Here is an 18,210-nt window from a genome sequence, read left to right as displayed (position 1 = left end):
GGGACTATTTGGCAACTGTTAAACAAGCGGAATGTTTTCCCCTCCATCGCAATTCCTGGTGTAGTTTTTGCAAAAAAAAAAAAAAAAAAAAAAGGATCCTTTAACTCTTTTTATCGGATGTATCGCTCCCGTGGTGCGTTCATGTACCGGAGAGGGTTTCTCGGCGTCACAATGTGTGTGTGTGCGTGTGAGGTCGTGTGTGCGCGCGCGCGTGCGTGTCGTTTTACGCACGGAGTCCCTTGGTGGCCAGCGTCCGCGCGCGTTTGCAAGGGGAGCAAAGGTTGCGCACTTGAAAAGGGGGACGACTGTTTGGCATTCGATCTTTAATCAGCCACATGAGCACATTAGCACACCATTCGACTTTTTGTCGTCTTCGCACCTGCCAGCCCTTTTAATCTGCGCCGTGCTGCGCAGTGATGCTCTTCCCGGAGGTGCGGATTATTTCCCCCTGCTTGTGGAAATTTCTCCGCAGTGCTTCAGATTGTGTCCAAAATATGCGCACACGCTATAAATATTTGCAGCGGAAGGAATAAGGCTGCGGGCTGCAGGAGCTTCTTCTCAATGCTCCCTGCTCGCTCGTCTTCTATGTGCGTAAATCACCGTTTGTCTTGTCTGTGTAGGCGCGAGTCCATCACTTTGCACCCGAGCGGCAAGTCCATAAGATAATTGGGCAGCCTATAAGCGCAACCTCTGCTTTGCAGAACGTTTGCAGTCTTTGGCTGCCGTGCCTTGTCAGGCTGGATCATCTCACAGCCCCCCCCCCCCCCCCCCCCCCCCCCCATACACTTGCGTGTGCAACACAACCCAGCTGTCTCATCACAAGTCTTGAAGTCATTGTGTATTCGTGTGGGGGGGGGGGGGGATGAACGGTGACACCGGTGTCTGGGCGCTCCTCGCTTTGCCTCCTCGGCACAAGAGACGACACGTCTTTTTTGACCTGAGCCCAACCTCACGTCCCTTTTGTTCAGGCGGGGCCGAAACACCCCCCTCGGGGGATATCCACCTTTCTGACATGTGCGGCCAGGTGCCGTTAGACGAGGAGGGTTGTTGCGTGACTTGGAAGTTTGCACGGGTATTTTGCAATCAAATTTGTTTGTTGATGCAAAAAAAAAAAAAAAGCCAGCAATTGTCCATCCTTGGCGGGCGCATCTCAGCAACCCTCTTCCAGTTGCATTCACAATGACCCTGCAAAAAAAAATAAAAATCAGCTGAGACATGCAAATTAGCCCAACCCCTTTCCATCAGGCTCTTGCTTCTCTTTCGTTCACTCTCTCTCTCTGTTTGTTTTCACAACACCCAGATCCTCGTTCGACCCCTTCCCCCCACTGCCCCCCCCACCAGTCCCCCTTCTGTCCTGTTACAGTTGGGTGGTACAGGCAGCTGCTCCGTAAAGTACACGACAAGTCGTGGAGATTACATAAAATGTCAGCGGGCGTGCGCGCCAATCGCATGCAGGGCGACGGCGCTTTGCAGGTCGGGGGGAATCGAACGACGCGCCCGTCAGCTCTATGCCGCTTGTACTGACTGTGTCCTCCCCCCCTCCTCCTACAGTGCGCTGCCTTGGTTGGCGAAGACCAGCCCCTCTGTCCCGATCTCCCCGAACTCGACCTCTCGGAGCTGGACGTCAGCGACCTCGACGCCGACGGCTTCCTGGGCGGCCTCAAGTGGTACAGCGACCAATCGGAGATCATTTCTGCGCAGTATGGCAACGAGGCGTCCAATCTTTTCGAGGTAGGTCACGGCTGCATCTTTATTTTTTTTGTGAGAATGATGTCGGGTGCTGAAAAAAAAAAACAGTGCAGGCATGCAGGGGAGATAACGTGAAGCTTGATAAGCCCCGGCGGGACCTTTGTCCCCTTATTTGGGGCCTGACAGTGGTGGGCCTCCTTATCAAAAGTGTTTATTTCAGTTTCAACTTACTAATGCGGCTCACATCTGAAAGTAAACTCTGGACACGTCGTAAAGAAAGGCTTCTCAAAAGCCTTGTAAAACTTTAATCTTCCCCCTATCACCCTCGCGGTGTTCCTTTTTTTTTTCTCGTCACCCCGTGAGACTGCCAACAAGGTCGATGATCCAGTCCGGCCTATAAAACCGTCAGTCTCGCAGTCTTCATTAGGGGCCCTTATCGCCGCCGTAGATAGACAGGCCGGGATTGGACGCGGCGGTTTGGCCTCTTGGGGGCGAAAGCGGCGTCGTGTCACGCGCTCACGTTTTTCTGCTGCCGTACGTGTGCTCGCTGCTCTTGATAACAGGCGAAATTCTTTCCATCTTTAACCTCGTTGACTACCGCTAGAAACTGTTTGTGTGTGTGCGCCTCGCCTCTGAGGACACACACTCACGCACACAAATGGAGTCTAAGTGGTAGCTGGCGTGGCTGTCTGCCGTCAAGCCGAGCGATACGGTTAAAAATACCGACAAGTGTCAGTGTAATGCACAGAACAATGCAAGTCCAGTTTCTAGAAATAGCCTTTAACTCTGCTGTCATGTTGCGGGTCAAAATGATCAGCTTTTAAAGTTGGATTTGTATAATAATACAATTTATATGTTGGGAAGTGTCAGGTGGTGCCATTTTAAAGTTTGTGGGTCTTTGAAAGAAATTTGTTTTTTAGCACTTTTACACAGGTGGCTAAAAATATTGATGTAATTCAATATTCATTCAATAAATTGTCGGAATTGATTCAACTCCTGGCCAGTAGGGGGAGCTCTGCGTTGCGTGGACAACAATACAGCAAAGTTATGCCAGCACTTTCAACATTTGATATTCCTTTGTAAATCCGCAAAACAGAATATCGACAAAAAGTTACGTTGTTTTTCTTTTTTTTGTGAGCCGTAGAATTTTGAATTTTCTTGACAATATCCAAGAAAAAATTAATCTTATTGAAGCTAATATCCACTTTACTCTTTCAGCGTTTATTTTATAACTTCCATGTCAAGCAGTCAAACCTTTTTTTTTTTTTAGCTCTTGGAAAGTCTTTCCCATTTAGCCCTTCCTGATGATTGTGTTTCATTTAAAAAAAAAAACATCCCTTACTGAATCTTGACTTTCCAGTGGTTTGTCACAGTCTTCAATATCTCTTCTATTTGCTCTTTTTCCTCCCACCTGGGAGTCCAATAATTAGTCGTGCTGGGTAAATGAATATAATGCGCTATGATTGGTCCGAAATGGGCTTTCACGATACCCCGCTTTGCGGTGGTCCGACATGTGGCCTGCTCACGTGTCCCCCCCCCCCAGCGCACGTGTCAGGCATGAATATTACCCACTCGTGCCGATGCACGCCGCCAGCTATTGTGTCGCGCTGAGTGAAAGCTCGGCAAATCTCGAAGCCGCGAAGAAGCAAGGGGTAGGGGGTGAGAGGGGGTACAGTTTATAACCCCCCCCTCGCTCCATCTTTGGAAAGTTTCAAATCACCATTAGAAGTGGCCAGTTCCTCATGTAGCACGACCCGGCTAATCCCTTTTAATCTGACAGGGGAAAGTTTGCCTCTTGGCAAGGATTAGAGCGCCGCCGGGGGGGGAGGGAGAGTACTCGGGCTTTGGGTGATGGCGGGCGCGCTGCTGATGTATTTCCTAATTAGCCTCCTGGAGCATCAGCATAAGAAAATCCTGATTGTCATCTTGGAGCCACTTTCAGTCTCGGCCTGACCAACATGGCTGCCACTTTTGAAGGCATTTTAATGATGTCACGGGTTGCTTGACAAAACATCAAAATGAGGTCATTTTCTTGTTGCAGGGTTATTTTAGCGGCAGACTGGTTTTGTTTGGGATAGGACGCATCTTTTATGTAGCAACATGTGGCTGGCTGGGATCACGAGATGTCCCCTGGCTGGCCTTTTACTGACCGTTCCCGTGCGGTATGATAGGCCATGTCCGCTCAGCCGCACACACACTAGCGAAACTTTCTTTGCTCGTAGTCGACACCTCTTGAAAACTCTCAACGTGGCCGCTCTATTTCAGGCCGCAGTTATTAAGGGGGCGCTAGCTTGAATAATTTCCTGATGTACTGCCAAAGATAACAGCATGGAAGTGTTGACCCAACGAGTCAGAACCCTGCTAGGATTACATGGCCGGCGGTCAACGGGAGGTGGCAGAGCGGCCCGAGGGCAAAGACAGGCTCGAAATAAGTCGTTTCGCATCAGCCAAAATGGATAATTTGCACATCATTAATACTTATTAAATAGCCAAAACAAAGAGAACCCACAAAAAAAGTAGAAAAAGATGAGCCAGCGAAGTGGTTGTAAAAAAGCTTCTTTGCTACTTAACGCAGAAGCAGCTAGCTAGCTAGCAACAGCTTCGGCTAGCTTCTAACGTAAACATGTTGCGGAGTCCCTCCTAAGTCAGTAACTGTCGCCTGCATGGCGGTCAGTAAGTTACATTTCGGATGACATTAACGAAAGAATGACTAGAAAAGACAGAGAAGCCATGCTAAATGGTAAGCTAACCTAAAAATGACATGGCTAGCGCGTTTAACGCCACGATTAAGTGCTTGGCTGATCGATGACACTTTTCACAGACATCTGGCTTTGAGTGGCAATTAAACGGCGAACATCCAACTTTACTATTAAACTATTAAATAGCTAAACTGAAACAGAAATAAATGAATTTTTTAAACTTAGTTTAGCTTTGCTTACAGACAGAAAAATGAAATTTGCTGTTATACACAATGTGAATTCACAAAAGTAAAACTCATAGTGTTCATCCATTAGATATTAGTTATATTTTTACTGTTTAATAAAAGCCCTTCTTTGGGTCCAAGGGATTAAGCTGCTCCCCTCCCCCCCAAAAATGCTGCACAAAATTAGAAAGTTGCTCCTCAAAATAATTAATTGATTGGCTAAATTGCTTTGCAAAAAAAAAAAGAGCCTTGATGAATAATATATGGAGACTCCTCAATCAGCCAATTATTTAATCGAGTATTATTACTTGGACGAATACAAATCATCCCAAAAACTAAACTGTCGTCGTGTGGTGTCAACAGGTGGAAACTGCCGTACAGGCAACACAAGATGTTTTATATTCAATACAGAGTAGTGATTCAAACTACAAAAATATTTCATTGGTTCCATTTTCTCGTGAGTCACTCGCACAGTTGCCTGGTGGTCCGTGCGCCCGCGCCCGTTCGTGTCATCGCCAAACGTCCGAGCGCATTTGTCCACGTCGGAGGCCAGACAGACATGAGGACAGATGGGTAGAGAAGGAGAAGGTTTGGGCTGGTGCCAACCTGAATCAAAGCCCAAGGATTGCAAGTAAAAGGTTGTGGGCTTTGCAGCTAGTAAAATGAAATGCCAAGGCTTTAGAGTCTTACGAAGATAGTGTGCATGGACATTCTGCGAGCATGCCATCATGCGTCGCCGAGCTCTTGCTCACGCGTGCCCTCTGATGGCCTTTGCCCAGCTGCTTTAGGCCAATTTCTCTCGTTAAAAATAATGTCATAGTCAATTTGACCCCCTTTAAATAGAAACAAGTTTAATTGACAATATTAATAGGCATTTTTTTTAATTCTGGTTAAAATGGCCCGATTTTAAGATAAGGCAAGACTAAGATTTTTATTTTTTAGTGGGAAACTTAATTTGTGTCTTGGGAATTATTATATATTTTTTGCCACTTTTGGATCATTTTGATTTTTATGGAACTGGCACATGAAGAAGTTAAGGAAATATGATTAGACAACAGCAGTTGTTCTCCAGTGTGAAACTTTTTAATCTGCTTGTTTTAATAAATGTTAATTCGGATTATTTTCACTGCTGCCATTTTTAGATGCTCAAACATTCTGGCCCTCCAACCTTATTGCACTTCCCGAGAAACAAACCTAACGGCAGAATTGGATTGAAGGGTTTGAACAATCAGCAGTAGATTAGCACACACTTGTCAGTGGAAACACACTCGCAAACGCACACACTCAGGGCAGGCTTATTGTTCCTGTTCCTGCACCCTGCTGAGCGCTTTGATTTTGCAAATTTATGCTGACATTTGAGAAAACACCGCCCACACCGGTTGGGCGCTCCAGCAAAGGGGTGTATGAATTACCACAGTCACCACAAGGCACCACCCCTTCCTCATCTCCACTGTTATCGCATCGACGCTCGGGCGATCGGTGGAGAAGACGGGCGCCCGGGCGTCTTGCCGCCGCCACAAAACTCCCCGCCTCCTTTGGCTCCCGAGGCGGAGAATTTGTTTCTTCTGGAAAGACCGAGCGGGGAGAAGGGGGAAGGCGGTCGGTCGGATCCCAAACAATAGTCCCTTCTGGGAACGTTTGGGAACGAGAGCAAAGGAAGGAAGGAAGGAGCATCCTTTTGCCTCTGTCCCAGTGATAAACCGCCGCTGCTGATTGCAGCACGCTTGGGGTCAGCCTCCCCCAGCTGATCCCAAACCCGCAAATGCATCCCCGCCGACGCCACCGCCGTCTACAGGTGTGTAATTGAAACGTAGCGCACGCATGTCAGATAGTGGTCTTTTGGTGCCGGCGTGCATCAGGCGCTGACGGCTATTTTTAGCCAATGGGGTAATCTCGGCTAAGAGCCTTTCAGGGCTGTTTCACGTTAACCTGGCCAAAACACTAAGCCAATAATCCAACCCTCCCCCAGACTCACACACACGTTGCCATGATGCCACACGATAACAAATGTATTATTTAATACTGGACTGCAACTATGGAATTATTTCATACTCTTCCTTACTTTCGAGATTCCGCCTTTAATTTGGGAAACATTACTCTGATGTCACCAGGGCAGACAAGTGGCTTGTCAATATCTTGAATCCATCAATCAGTAGATTACGCAGAAAGTTGACAAAGGCAACAAATGTTTGTTGGGTCTTTGTCACACTGATGTTAGCATTGCGGCTTATTTCCGAGCATTTGCACAAGTAGCTCAAGAAGCTCTCGGAAGCTGAATGACTCAGTTGGCTGTCCAATCAGGAGACCTCAAAAAGGATTTGGATCTTCGTGACATGATTTTAAAAGAAATGAAACTTTGTGCCCGAGGTTCTTTTCTGCAAAAAAAAAACTCTAATTAATCACTCTCCGTTTTTTAAAATTATGAGTCAAAGGTGATAATCCTCAATTAAAAACAAAACAGTAAATTGACAGTAATTGTGGATGTTTACCCACAATCAAATTTCTTCAATTTGACCTCAGGTGTGCATTTTGGGAGTATGGGAGGTCGCCACAATTCCTGTGGACAACTCACGCAAGCTCAGGGAGATCACACAAAGTCCACAGCCGAGACTCAAACCCTGAACTGCTGAACTGTGATGCAGATATGCTAATTCCTCCTCCACAGAGACAAACTGGCTTTTTGCTTTAAATGTAAACTCGGTTCTTTCAAATTAGCATCTTTACTTCCGGCAGGTCAAACTGACCCCCGTAACAAACCAAACGGGAACGATGTGGGTCGGGGAGGTGAGTTTGGTGCGGAGGAGCCCCATCAAACACACTCCCACAACGCTCCCGTCCATATGTGTGCCATTGATGTTCGACAAAGATGAACCTTGTACCAGCTTTGTTCTCTTTACTTGTAAAGAGGGACGCAAAAGCCTTGTGAAGTCCTCTCTCTTTGACGAGCCCATATGGCACTTGAAAGTACGCGACAACTGCAGGGTAGGGGGCGGGGACAGCTGAGATAGCGCGCTTGCAAAGTCACGACCAGGAGAAAAGACTCCGCCTCTACCTGCTTCCTCACACACGCGCACAGAAGTCAAGGTAAAAGATAATACGTTTATTTGGTAATCAGCAAATAGCTTTTAGCCAGTGGGTAAGTGGCGGCGCCTGTGAGGCCTTGATAAGATCGTGTGCTTTCAGGTGTTTCCCTGTCACGGCGCCATTCAGCGCAAATTGAATACGGTGACCTTCTTTCGCCGCCGCGTCAAATTGACTGCATTTCCCCCCCAAAAAAGATTCTGCCATTTCAATTACCATACATCTGCGATATTGCCAACACACACACACAGCGTTTCCTGCGCGATGCGGATTGTGACAACGATGTGCACAATTTGTTTGATACAGCACATGGGCGTCCTTCCGAGGACGCCGTAACTGCGACAAAACACTATCGATGGGCTTGGCCGGGCTCAGAAGGTCACACACACATATACACGCACTGGCACTCACTTATACACGCAGCGTGAAGGTGGTGTCCTCTGTTTAGAAATATGACAACCAACCCCCGTACATATTTGGTATTTATTAATTGACAGATTTGCATGTTTAATAAAACGCTTTGGCGCCATCTGGTGGTATTGTTGACGGTAGCACTTAACGTTTGTTAGCATCACGATGTGCATGTGTCACCTGCTCAGGTAGTTTTAAAAAGTTTGTTGTTTGGTGCAGAAATGAAGTGTGATTGCACCTCCACTACAGTAGGTGGCAGTGGTGTGCTTGTTAATATTAGCAATTAAATTAAAATAATTCAGATTTATTGTTCTTTGATGTCAATTAGGGTACAATGTTATGCCGAGGTGCGCTTGCAAGAACTTTTATAGAGATATAAAACTATTTATAGTCATGGTGGAGAATTGGAGAAAATGGAGGAGCTTTATTTAGTAAGGCCGTAGTTTTGTCTGAAAGCTTTTTTTGACTCTGCGTGTGGCCGCCAAATACTCATTCATATCAGCCATTGCGGTCACGGCAAGAAGCGGCAGGGATCGATCGACCAATAACTCGTTCCTCACCCATTGGGAAAGTCATCACCAGTATCGGTCAGTCATGTGACTCATTCCTTGCCCATAATTGGTTGGTCAGTTGTCATTGTAACTCAGCTCAGCCAATCTTGTTCCAAATATTCAGGACAACTCCTTTTTGTCTGGTCTTGTAACTCGCTTCTGGCCCAAAACATCAGTTCGTTGACATCATCATCTAGTTTCTGCCGACTTTCGGACAGTCTAGCTGGCCAGCTCCCGTTCATGATACGGGTTTGATCTGCAGGAACAAGACCATTCCCGCTCACATCCCCAGGGTGGTCATCTCAATCGGATGCGGTCACGCTCGTATCCTGTCCTTGTCCAGTATATCCAATATACAAATATATCTCTTCTCACTTTTCCTCTCTTGCACCCCATCAGCTCATCTGATAGCGTTCTAACGGTGTCAAATGCTTCCCGGGAGATTTATCTTTTCGAGGCACACACGCATCTTCATTGACGGGTCAAAGCATTTCCCTCTCTGATGTATTAGCCGCACAGCCTCCTAAAGCAGAGACGGACATCTGGCATATAAATAGCCCGCGCCCTCCTGCATTGCCGCCTAATGTCAACTCATCCGCATAGCTCGCCCGCTTTAACAAGGAGACTCCGAGCGGTGAATTCCGAGCAGGACTAATGGATTATTACAAAGTCACGGTAGCGCCACCACCGCATCAAATGATTGGATTGGGAGTAACGTCTGATGATAACAAGAGACAGTTGGCCGCTATTTATTAAAGCTAATCGTAGCGCCGGGCCGGATGGAGGTTTAACATTTAGTTTTATGGTTTGGAACTCTGTCAGGCACACACGGGGGGGGAGGGGGGGAGGATCTTAGGTATGTTTGCATGACTGCACACGGGACGTAATCACCCTCTCTCCATTTCTGTGAGGTCTTTGGCGATCCGTCTCTCGCTGTGCCCTTCCCCTTTCCCGCCACCTTCTGTCATGGTGGCCATATGTGCGTCCAGTGGACTCACCTTGATTCAGTCACCGTTATTTGTTTAGCTTCTTTCAAAAAAAAAAAAAAAAAAGTTGAACGCTGACACCATTTGTCTGAAATGTGACCGTGCGGGGAAAGATTTAGATGAAGCAATGCAATTAAACTGTCATGGTGCAAAAGCGAGATAAATGAAACTTTAACTATAGATGACCCACTTTGTCGCAGATGTTTTGGTGGAACTTCATCTTTTTGCTTCCTTTCACCACATGCAAATGAAGCATTGTCTCGCTTCCCCAAAAAAAAACTGTTTATATATATTTTTTAATTATTCTAGCCTTTGCAATGCTCAAGAAGCAATTAACCGATTTAATTTGACTATTTGGCCCCGCCGTTGAGAAGCGAGTGTTTGTTTAAAGCGACTCCTTTCACCTTTTTCCCTTTCTCTGTTATCAGCCTGGTGAATAGTATCTCCCGGAACACAATGCCTTGGTCTGGAACTCAATAAAATAGTTAATGGCAAGGACAATCTCAAAGACAGCCCTACCTGATAACAAAAGGACCTCACCTAATAATGAACAAGCGGCTTTCTTTGCACCGACGTGGGGCAAAGAAGGGAAGGGGAGGGGACGAGGAAACTCTGCCAAGCACTTGCCAGCATGTTTTATGGCTAATTGAAGCATTTGGAATAAAACAGCCACAGAATGGCACCCTTTAGAATTGCGGCGGGGTTAATATATTGTGATCCCACAATTAGCCCGGGATTGTTAAGATCTCTTTAATTCGGCGAGGTCCATTAAGCGAGATGGGCTTCCACCGAGACGTTTATTTATTTATTTTTTTCCTTTCTTTGTTCCTCCTGCCCTCGATATTTACTCTGCTCGGTGGTAATCAATATAAGTGGACTGCAACCGGGTTAGCCGGCAGACTGTACGCATCCGCCGGACGTGTCGAAGCATTTTTTTTTAGGATGCTACCTTGGACTCTGAAATGAAATTTTGGGAGGTTGTCTACCACGTTTGACTTTGACTCGGTCCTGTAAAAGTACAATCCATGTCTGCATGGTAATCATTAAAGAGCCAATCACATGATTTCCTTTTTTAAACATTGTCTGGGGGGCATAGCAATCATTACAAATCTGTTGGTGGCTGGACCACTCAAGCATGTGACTTATTCTTCATGTGACCCTCGGTTGGTTATTGGTTGATGATTGGATTTGGTCTTAATTGAGATTCTTGGTGCGAACACTGACGAATGTCAATTATTAGAAAAACAGGTTGTTTATTGGTCTCCTGATACTATCAAATATCCCAGTCAAACATTTTCAGTTACTCATTACGTGACTGGATCATTTTTAAGCCTCTTTTTGTTGTTTGGTATTTAAAAAAGCAAGGAATCATCTGGCTTCCGGAACATTTTCTCTACGTGGCTTGGCTTTCCGAGTGTCAAACCAAAACAGGTGGCTCATTAAAAGATGATCAGCGAGAATAATCCGACTTTTAATCTTTCGCGTGAGTTTGGGCTGAGGTGTTTTGTCGTTTGAAGAGCACCAAAAAAAGGGGTTGCACACCGTTCCAACGCGGTGGATTTAAAGCTCCTTACAAGTAATTAAACAGCGTGACACCTCATACAGAGCAATTTCCTGCGAGGCATTTTGCTTGCCGGTGTGGCACGGCCCCGGTCGACGTCGCGTTATCTCGGTGAAATATGTCCCCTTCATCATTTTCTAATAATGACAGAGTGCTCATGTTGTTAGAGAGACGATCGACTCGCTGAGCATCCGATTAACATTTTCCTCACTGTTAGCGAGCTAACTGAACATCTAAGATGTCTGTGTCATCTGGAAATGAAAATTAATTTGAAGCTGGGCATGAAAATAACCGGTGGCGGCCGGTGACATTTTGTCAAGGGAAGCATAATAACACTTATTTATCTGCAAATGGATGTTTGGATGCAAACAGCACTTCCATTTTGTTGGCCGTAAACTCCCATTTGATTGAAAGTTGAAAGATATTTCAAATATTTGTAATAATTTTTGTATTATTATTATTATTATTCAGATATTTTAGTTATTTTGTATTATTATTATTATCATTATTATTATTATTGTAGTTTTATTATATTATTTTTTATTTTTTATTTTTCTTATTATTATTGTTATTATAATGTGCCCAAAAAAAATATATATATTATTTGACGGAAACTTGATGCCTTAGCATCCTTTGTCCTGTCAACTTCTTTTTTAAAACATAGCATGTTTATTTCTGCATAAGCGGACAGTAATTCTCCACATCTGAAAATTGGCGATAGATTGAACAAACCCCGCCCCCAAACATTGCTGCCTTCCCCAGATACTTACTACTTGTCAGCCTTGGTAATGGCTTTCTCAGAGTAGATATTATTTTGGTCCAGTAAAGCTGCGTATTTAAAATATGAGTGACAGGCTCAACTCACTCTGCAAAGGGGAGAGAATTTTGTTTGCCAGAATAGAGCCAGCTTCCGAAGAGGAGAAAAAAAAAGAACAGTATTAACAATAAAAGTCTGCATGCAGCCGCCCACCACTCTTACTTTCCTAGGAGGAAAAGATTTACAACTTCCAGACTAAAATGTCCTATTTTTCCTTTCTCTCTGTGTTTCTGTCTGTCTTCTGCTCCCCCCCTCCCCTTTTTTATTTCTTTTCCCGCCTGCTAAGAAGATAGATGAAGAAAATGAGGCCAACTTGCTGGCAGTGCTTACAGAGACCCTGGATAGCATCCCGGTGGATGAGGACGGTCTGCCTTCGTTTGAGGCTCTGGCAGATGGGGACGTGACCAATGCCAGTGACCAGAGCTGTCCCTCCTCCCCCGACGGCTCGCCTCGCACCCCGGAGCCCGAGGAGCCTTCCCTGGTAAAGCCTCCCTATTTGTCCTGGCCGCTTCGAAACATTTGTAGCCAGAGCTGGCCGGGGATCCCAATGTGACTCTCGTATTGTTTCCGTCGGGCTTCAAGTCGGTTTGATGATGTGACCGTTCCCTGCCCTCTATTTGCGTCTTCACACTACCAGCCCTCGTATTTAAATTTGGCCAATCAAGTTAAATGAACAAATGAGCTAACGCAAATCATAATGGCTGCTAAGTGCTAATTCCATTCAAATACGAGCAACAATGGTGTGGCCGGAAATGGAGTGGGCATTGAATGAAAGAAACGGCAAAGGGAAATTCATCTCTTCTATTCCCGGTAGGTCTCGGCTAATCCGTGCCCCCCCCCCCTTCCCCTCTTCACCACCACCTCAGTCTTTTTGCCAAAGTCGTCTCTTTTGGCAGCGAAGCGGCCCTCTTAGCATTGTGTGGCTATTTTTACACACAGGCAATTCTCTTGGCTTTCAGGGCTAAAATGTTAACTTATACTTCATTTAACTTTCCTAATGAGCTTTCCAGTGTGTTTGTTCAGTCCCCTCAGAGAATACAAACATGTCACGTACTTATTTTCAACACTTTACCAGCGCCCCCCATCTGCTCAGAGGGGTAAAAAAAAAAAAAAAAATCAGCGGCAATTGAAAGAAAATGTCCATTTGCATAATCCGTGCTAACTTCAGCTTCCTTCTCTTTTCCTCGTCGTCGCTCGGGTCCAGCTGAAGAAGCTCCTTCTGGCGCCCGCAAACTCCCAGCTCAGCTATAATCAATACACAGGTGGCAAGGCACAGAACCATGCAGCCAGCAGCAACCACCGTATCCGAGCGCCACCTGCTATCGTCAAGGTACGCACGCACGCACGCTCATTTTTATGTTAGTTAATCTTCCTCGCTCTGCTCTCGTGCTTGCAAATTTCTTGTTTTGGTCGCCGCCTTTAGAAGATGTTAGACTACCGCTTTTCGAGCCTGGGGGGGGGTTCTGGTAATGAAAACAGGCTGATTGCTGTTGGGCTTTGCAAGCACGGTTTCGGCGGCGTTCTCTCATTAGCCGCGCCACTTACCCGCCTTGATATGGAGGGACCCGTCAGAAGAAAAACATTGATGGGGCTCCAGATATCTGGTAATGTTCGACGTCGAACGAGCTCACGATGAAGTTGCTCGGTACGGGTTGTCATTTTGTGTCCAAACACATTACGTGAGTTCATTTGCTCTTACTTTGAAATGATCAGACACATATTGGAGCCGCGCACTGTTTGCACAGTGTCGGATTCCATTTTCACGCGGTGCCTTTGAGTCATGTATTTGTGGAGCGCAGCGAACGGAAAAGGTCCCGGCGGACGCGTCGTGCAAGCAGAGCGCTCGGAGGCCCGCGCAATTAAGATGATGACTTCACACCCGGCGTCGCCTTCGAGTCACTTAGGCAGCGAGTTGTTCTTTCCAGCCCCGTCTGACGATAAACATTGTTCTGAAGAAGACAGCGGGATTTACAAATGACCCAATTTACCGGAGATGTTTTTTTAAGTTATTGCTTGGTTGATTTTTTTTTTTTTGCTAGCAAGCTTCAGATGGGCCACCGCGCCAGTGAAGTGAAAAGGTGGGTATCTATAAAGGCAGATGTGGAAACTAGAATCAGTTGACCCACCTCGCCTTTGTGCTCCCGGGCCTCTTAAGCAGTGCGACTCGCTCCAGTGGAAGTTCAACATAAAATGGATTTTGGATATTGTGCGGTAAAACTCGTGTGTTGTTAAACAAAAACTTGCTTGCAGCCTCAGCGGCATGTCTGTTTGAAATAAATAGGTCAAGTTAGCATTTTAAAACACATTGAATAGCATCAACTGAGAATCAACTGAGACAACCACTAAAAGAAAGAACAATAAGGAAAAAAACTCCCGTCAACAACCGTGGCTCTTTGCTACTTACGCTACAGCAGCTAGTAGCTAGCAACCAGCTTCAGCTAGCTACTAATGAACCTAAACACATTTCGGAGTCGCTCCTAAGTCAGTAATCATCGTCTTCGCGGCGGCCAATAAGTTACATCTCTGTCATACTGACAAAGAGATGACAAGGAAAGATATAAAAGCCATGCTAAATGCTAAGCTAACCTAAGACTGACACAGCTAGCATGTTCAACATGGCAATAAGTTGGCGGATGTATGTCATTTCAATGAATGTCACTGGCAAAATTTGATAAGACCTGGTCCTAACATTTTGGAAATTGTCCCCTTTTTGAACAGACGGAGAACCCCTGGAATGGCAAATCAAGAGGGGTCTCCAGCCAACAAAACCGCCCTCTGAGACGGCCTTGCACAGAGCTGCTGAAGTACTTAACAGCCACCGATGACATCCTGCTCCACACCAAAGCCAACGACGTCAAAGGCAGCTGGAGCGGCGTCCCCGGAAGGGACAAGAACAGCCTGGGCCTCGGCGCTTCCTCCTCCTCTTCCTCCTCGCCGTCCTCGTCGTCCACCTCCTCCTTCTCCTCCCTGTCCTCCACTTGTTCTTCGTCCACCGCCGCCTCCAAAAAGAAGTCGTCCGTGCCGCCCCAACCGCCGCCTCCGCCGGCACAGCAGCATCACCAGCGAGGTGAGAGCCGGGCTGCAGGCGAATGTAGTGGGGCTGGGAAGTGGCAGCGTTGCGCTCAGGATGACGGGGTTGAGGAGTCGGAGGGGGCCTCTATCTCTGTCGGCCACAGAACCTACAGCTGCGGCCGCGCTCGCCCTAAAGCCAGCGAAGAAGGAAGGCCGCCAGGTGATGCGGGCCACCTGGCCGCCGCTAGGTTCATTAGGTATATGCATTCTTATTCCCTCCCTCCCCGAGAGGCGAGTCACAGCTGTGAGCATTGCCGAGAGGCTGTAGGCGCCGCTCGAAAAAAGAGCAGCGGGGCCAACCGCGCTCAACGCACGCACATCACAGTGACTATTAGAAAAAGGGACGCAAAGCCGGGGCACCCCTTACTTAGTCAGCTGCTCACCACCAAACCCAGACCCGCTCGCTACCGAGGGCACTTCCTCGACCCCTTAACCGCTGACGGCAAATTAGCGGGGAAGACCTCCGAGCGTAGCAAAGCCAAGGAGCGCGTCGACGTTCCCAAGCAGAGTCGAGCGGGAAACCCCGCTAAGCTAGACGCGGCGGGCTTTGGACCGAGCCAGGGAGGCTATGGGGAGGATGTGGACCATGATAATCGTACTGCTTCTGCTGCTGATGATGATGGTGTCTGTGATGATGACCGTGTCACGGGCAGCCCCGCCGCGGTGCTCTCGCAGGGCCCGCCGAGCCCCCTCTTCCCAGATACTAGCATTGCAGAGCCCACCCCTGCCTGCCTCATACACGGGCACGGGCAGCCGCACAGGCAGGCCCTCAGCGAGCACCCAGACGACCGCCTGTTGTTAGGTAATCATGACTGCATCCCCCCCCACTGGCCGTATCTCTGCTCCTTCTTCTCCTTCTCCTGCTCTAACCACTTCCCAGTTTGACGTCACGACTAACCGCTATTCTAATTCGAAGCTAACTCTCATTAGCGCATCGACTCGACTGACACCGTTTTACCCCCCCGCCCAGATTTCTAGTGAGTGAAAAACCAAAACGTAGAGGGTGGGGAAAAAGGGGCGGAGCCTTGTCTTGCTACCGTTCGGCAAACAGTTGGCCGGTTGAGCTGAGTGTGCTGAGAATTTCCGGAAGCTGCTCTTTAGCCACTAAAGCCGCGTTTTTGCCGGAGCACAAGTCGGCCAAAGCCTCGGGCAACTGCACAAGCTTCCTTGACTCTCCTTTCTACCTTTCTTTATTTCCTCCCTCCTCTGCTGTTGGTGCATGTGATGATGACTTGTCCGTGGAGGGGCTCACCCACCGTCATTGTGTCTTGTCTGTGGCATCGTCTCTGTATGTCTTGATTTCATTCCAACGTGTCTGTACGGGAGATACCCGTGACCCACGCGCCATGATCTCATCCTGCCTCACACAGTCAACAGTCCTTAGAGAGTAAATTGTTAAAATGGGGTCATCGAAATAAAAACAAAAAAAAACAAAAACAAAACACTAGTGCAGTCTTCTAACCAGGGATGGGTGCTTTTTTTTTTTTTGTAGTGCATTTAATGAGCCAATTTGATATTAATTGTTGCAGAATGTGGACCTGTTCTCTTCTGCCAACAGTGTTCTAACTAGATCAATAATTACCCATGCTCCTTTGTGTTCTGCAGCCAAACCAACCACCTTGCCACTTCCTTTGACCCCAGAGTCTCCAAAGTAAGTCTGAGAAGTTTTCCACGTTTTTCTAGGCAAAAAATAAAAAAATTTAATTGAAAATAAGACTAGCAAAGAGATCAGAAAGAGACAGACGGAGAGCACAAGTCGAATCGGAGGCATTTTTGTAACTCATTTCCACATTTTAGATCATTTTTCAAATCTTGTTGTCGAACTGAGGAGTAAAACACTTTTCTTTTTTTTTTGTGTGTGTCTTCCAGTGACCACAAGGGATCACCGTTTGAGAGCAAAACCATTGAATGCACATTGAGTGTGGAGATTGCTGGAACCCCAGGTAAGAATGTTTCATTTTTTGATTTGGATTTATTGATTAGTTCCTCTTCCTCGACCGGTTGCTTCGTTAGCCAACGCGTCATTCTCAAATGTTTCCTTTCGGTTCTACCCGATCTAAAGTTTTGTACTTTTCCACCTGTGCAAGGTCAGTGTCCTTTTGCTTCGCGCTGTTAGTTAAATTCCATCGGCCCCCTTTTTAGGTATTCATTTACCAGTTGTGGAAATGGCTCACCGTGCATGGTGGTGCACCTTGTACCGTCGCTGAAACTCTAAACCTGATGTGGTTAATATTTCGTATGGTTTTACTGCACGCGTGAATCGACCCGTGGCCTGTTTTCTCGAAGCGACCGCTCCGTAAAACTCCTCAACCCACTTCTCTATTCAGTGCAAAAATTTGGGATTGAATATTAGCTGGGAGGTTATTAGCTCACAGAAGCTCCAGGTTACTAAGCCCCCCCCCTACTCGTTCCGACCTCGGGATTAGCTGGTGCTGAATGAGACGGATGAATGTAGATCTCAGTAAGCCAAGGTGAAAGCTTCTCGGTTCTGAGTAACATTCCGCTACCGTAAGATTGCAGTGGCGTAACTGATAACCAGCGAGGGGGCAGTTCCTCCTTCAAGGCGAGGTAGCTCTGATGGAACTTTCCGTGAATCTTGCTTGATGACTAACCGGACTAGCGTATGGCGACTTTTTGTACAGCGCTGGAGTTGCGTCGCTTACGGCAGAACCGCTTTGTGATGGATGACGATAAAAAAACTTGTATTATTTTCCCTCCAGCGGCGGCATGATTTGTGTCTGTGTCACATCCATCACTCAAAAGTTTGACTGAGAGTGACAAATATTTCTAATTCTGATTTATTTTACCCCCCCCTCGTCGCTAATGGCTGCCTAGTTTATGACCCTACGTACGCATCGTTTTGGACAGATGGTGCTTCATTGTGTCAGCATAATTTATAGATATGTATTTCAAATATGAGAAAAGGACAACGGGTAGCACGAGGGAGTTAAGGATCGCGTACCGCATGATAATCCAATCCGACGAGGCATTGGGAATGCAGTATTTACCTTTTCTGCTGCCTCCCCTCACAGCGGGTTTGATGCTAATAGCCGTCATTTGATGCAATTCAGGAGCGAGCGAGGGATGATGTGCGTTACAAGAAAGGTAAAGAAGAGTGG

At 46.8% G+C, this 18,210-nt stretch overlaps 1 protein-coding gene across 11 annotated transcripts in view; it reads left to right on the top strand.

Annotated features, from left to right (window-relative positions):
• ppargc1a (peroxisome proliferator-activated receptor gamma, coactivator 1 alpha) overlaps nt 1-18,210 on the top strand; it is a 146,521-nt gene that overhangs the window by 117,304 nt on the left and 11,007 nt on the right. For 4 of the 11 annotated variants that reach the window (XM_088372478.1, XM_088372466.1, XM_088372497.1 and 1 more), the window contains 6 exons: nt 1,552-1,731; nt 12,306-12,500; nt 13,224-13,349; nt 14,738-15,893; nt 16,697-16,742; nt 16,961-17,034. In XM_088372478.1, coding sequence (XP_088228604.1) covers nt 1,552-1,731; nt 12,306-12,500; nt 13,224-13,349; nt 14,738-15,893; nt 16,697-16,742; nt 16,961-17,034 — 1,777 coding nt within the window. Of the gene's footprint in view, nt 1-1,407; nt 1,474-1,551; nt 1,732-12,305; nt 12,501-13,223; nt 13,350-14,737; nt 15,894-16,696; nt 16,743-16,960; nt 17,035-18,210 lie in introns of those variants that run through there. The other 7 variants (XM_088372472.1, XM_088372490.1, XM_088372501.1 and 4 more) reach the window with 4 other exon arrangements.

This window comes from Syngnathus floridae, chromosome 1 (assembly GCF_059516105.1).
Source record: "Syngnathus floridae isolate MCC-2025c chromosome 1, RoL_Sflo_1.0, whole genome shotgun sequence".
NCBI lineage: Eukaryota > Metazoa > Chordata > Actinopteri > Syngnathiformes > Syngnathidae > Syngnathus > Syngnathus floridae.
Note: the sequence above shows the minus strand (reverse complement) of the source record. Positions and strands in the feature narration are given on the sequence as shown.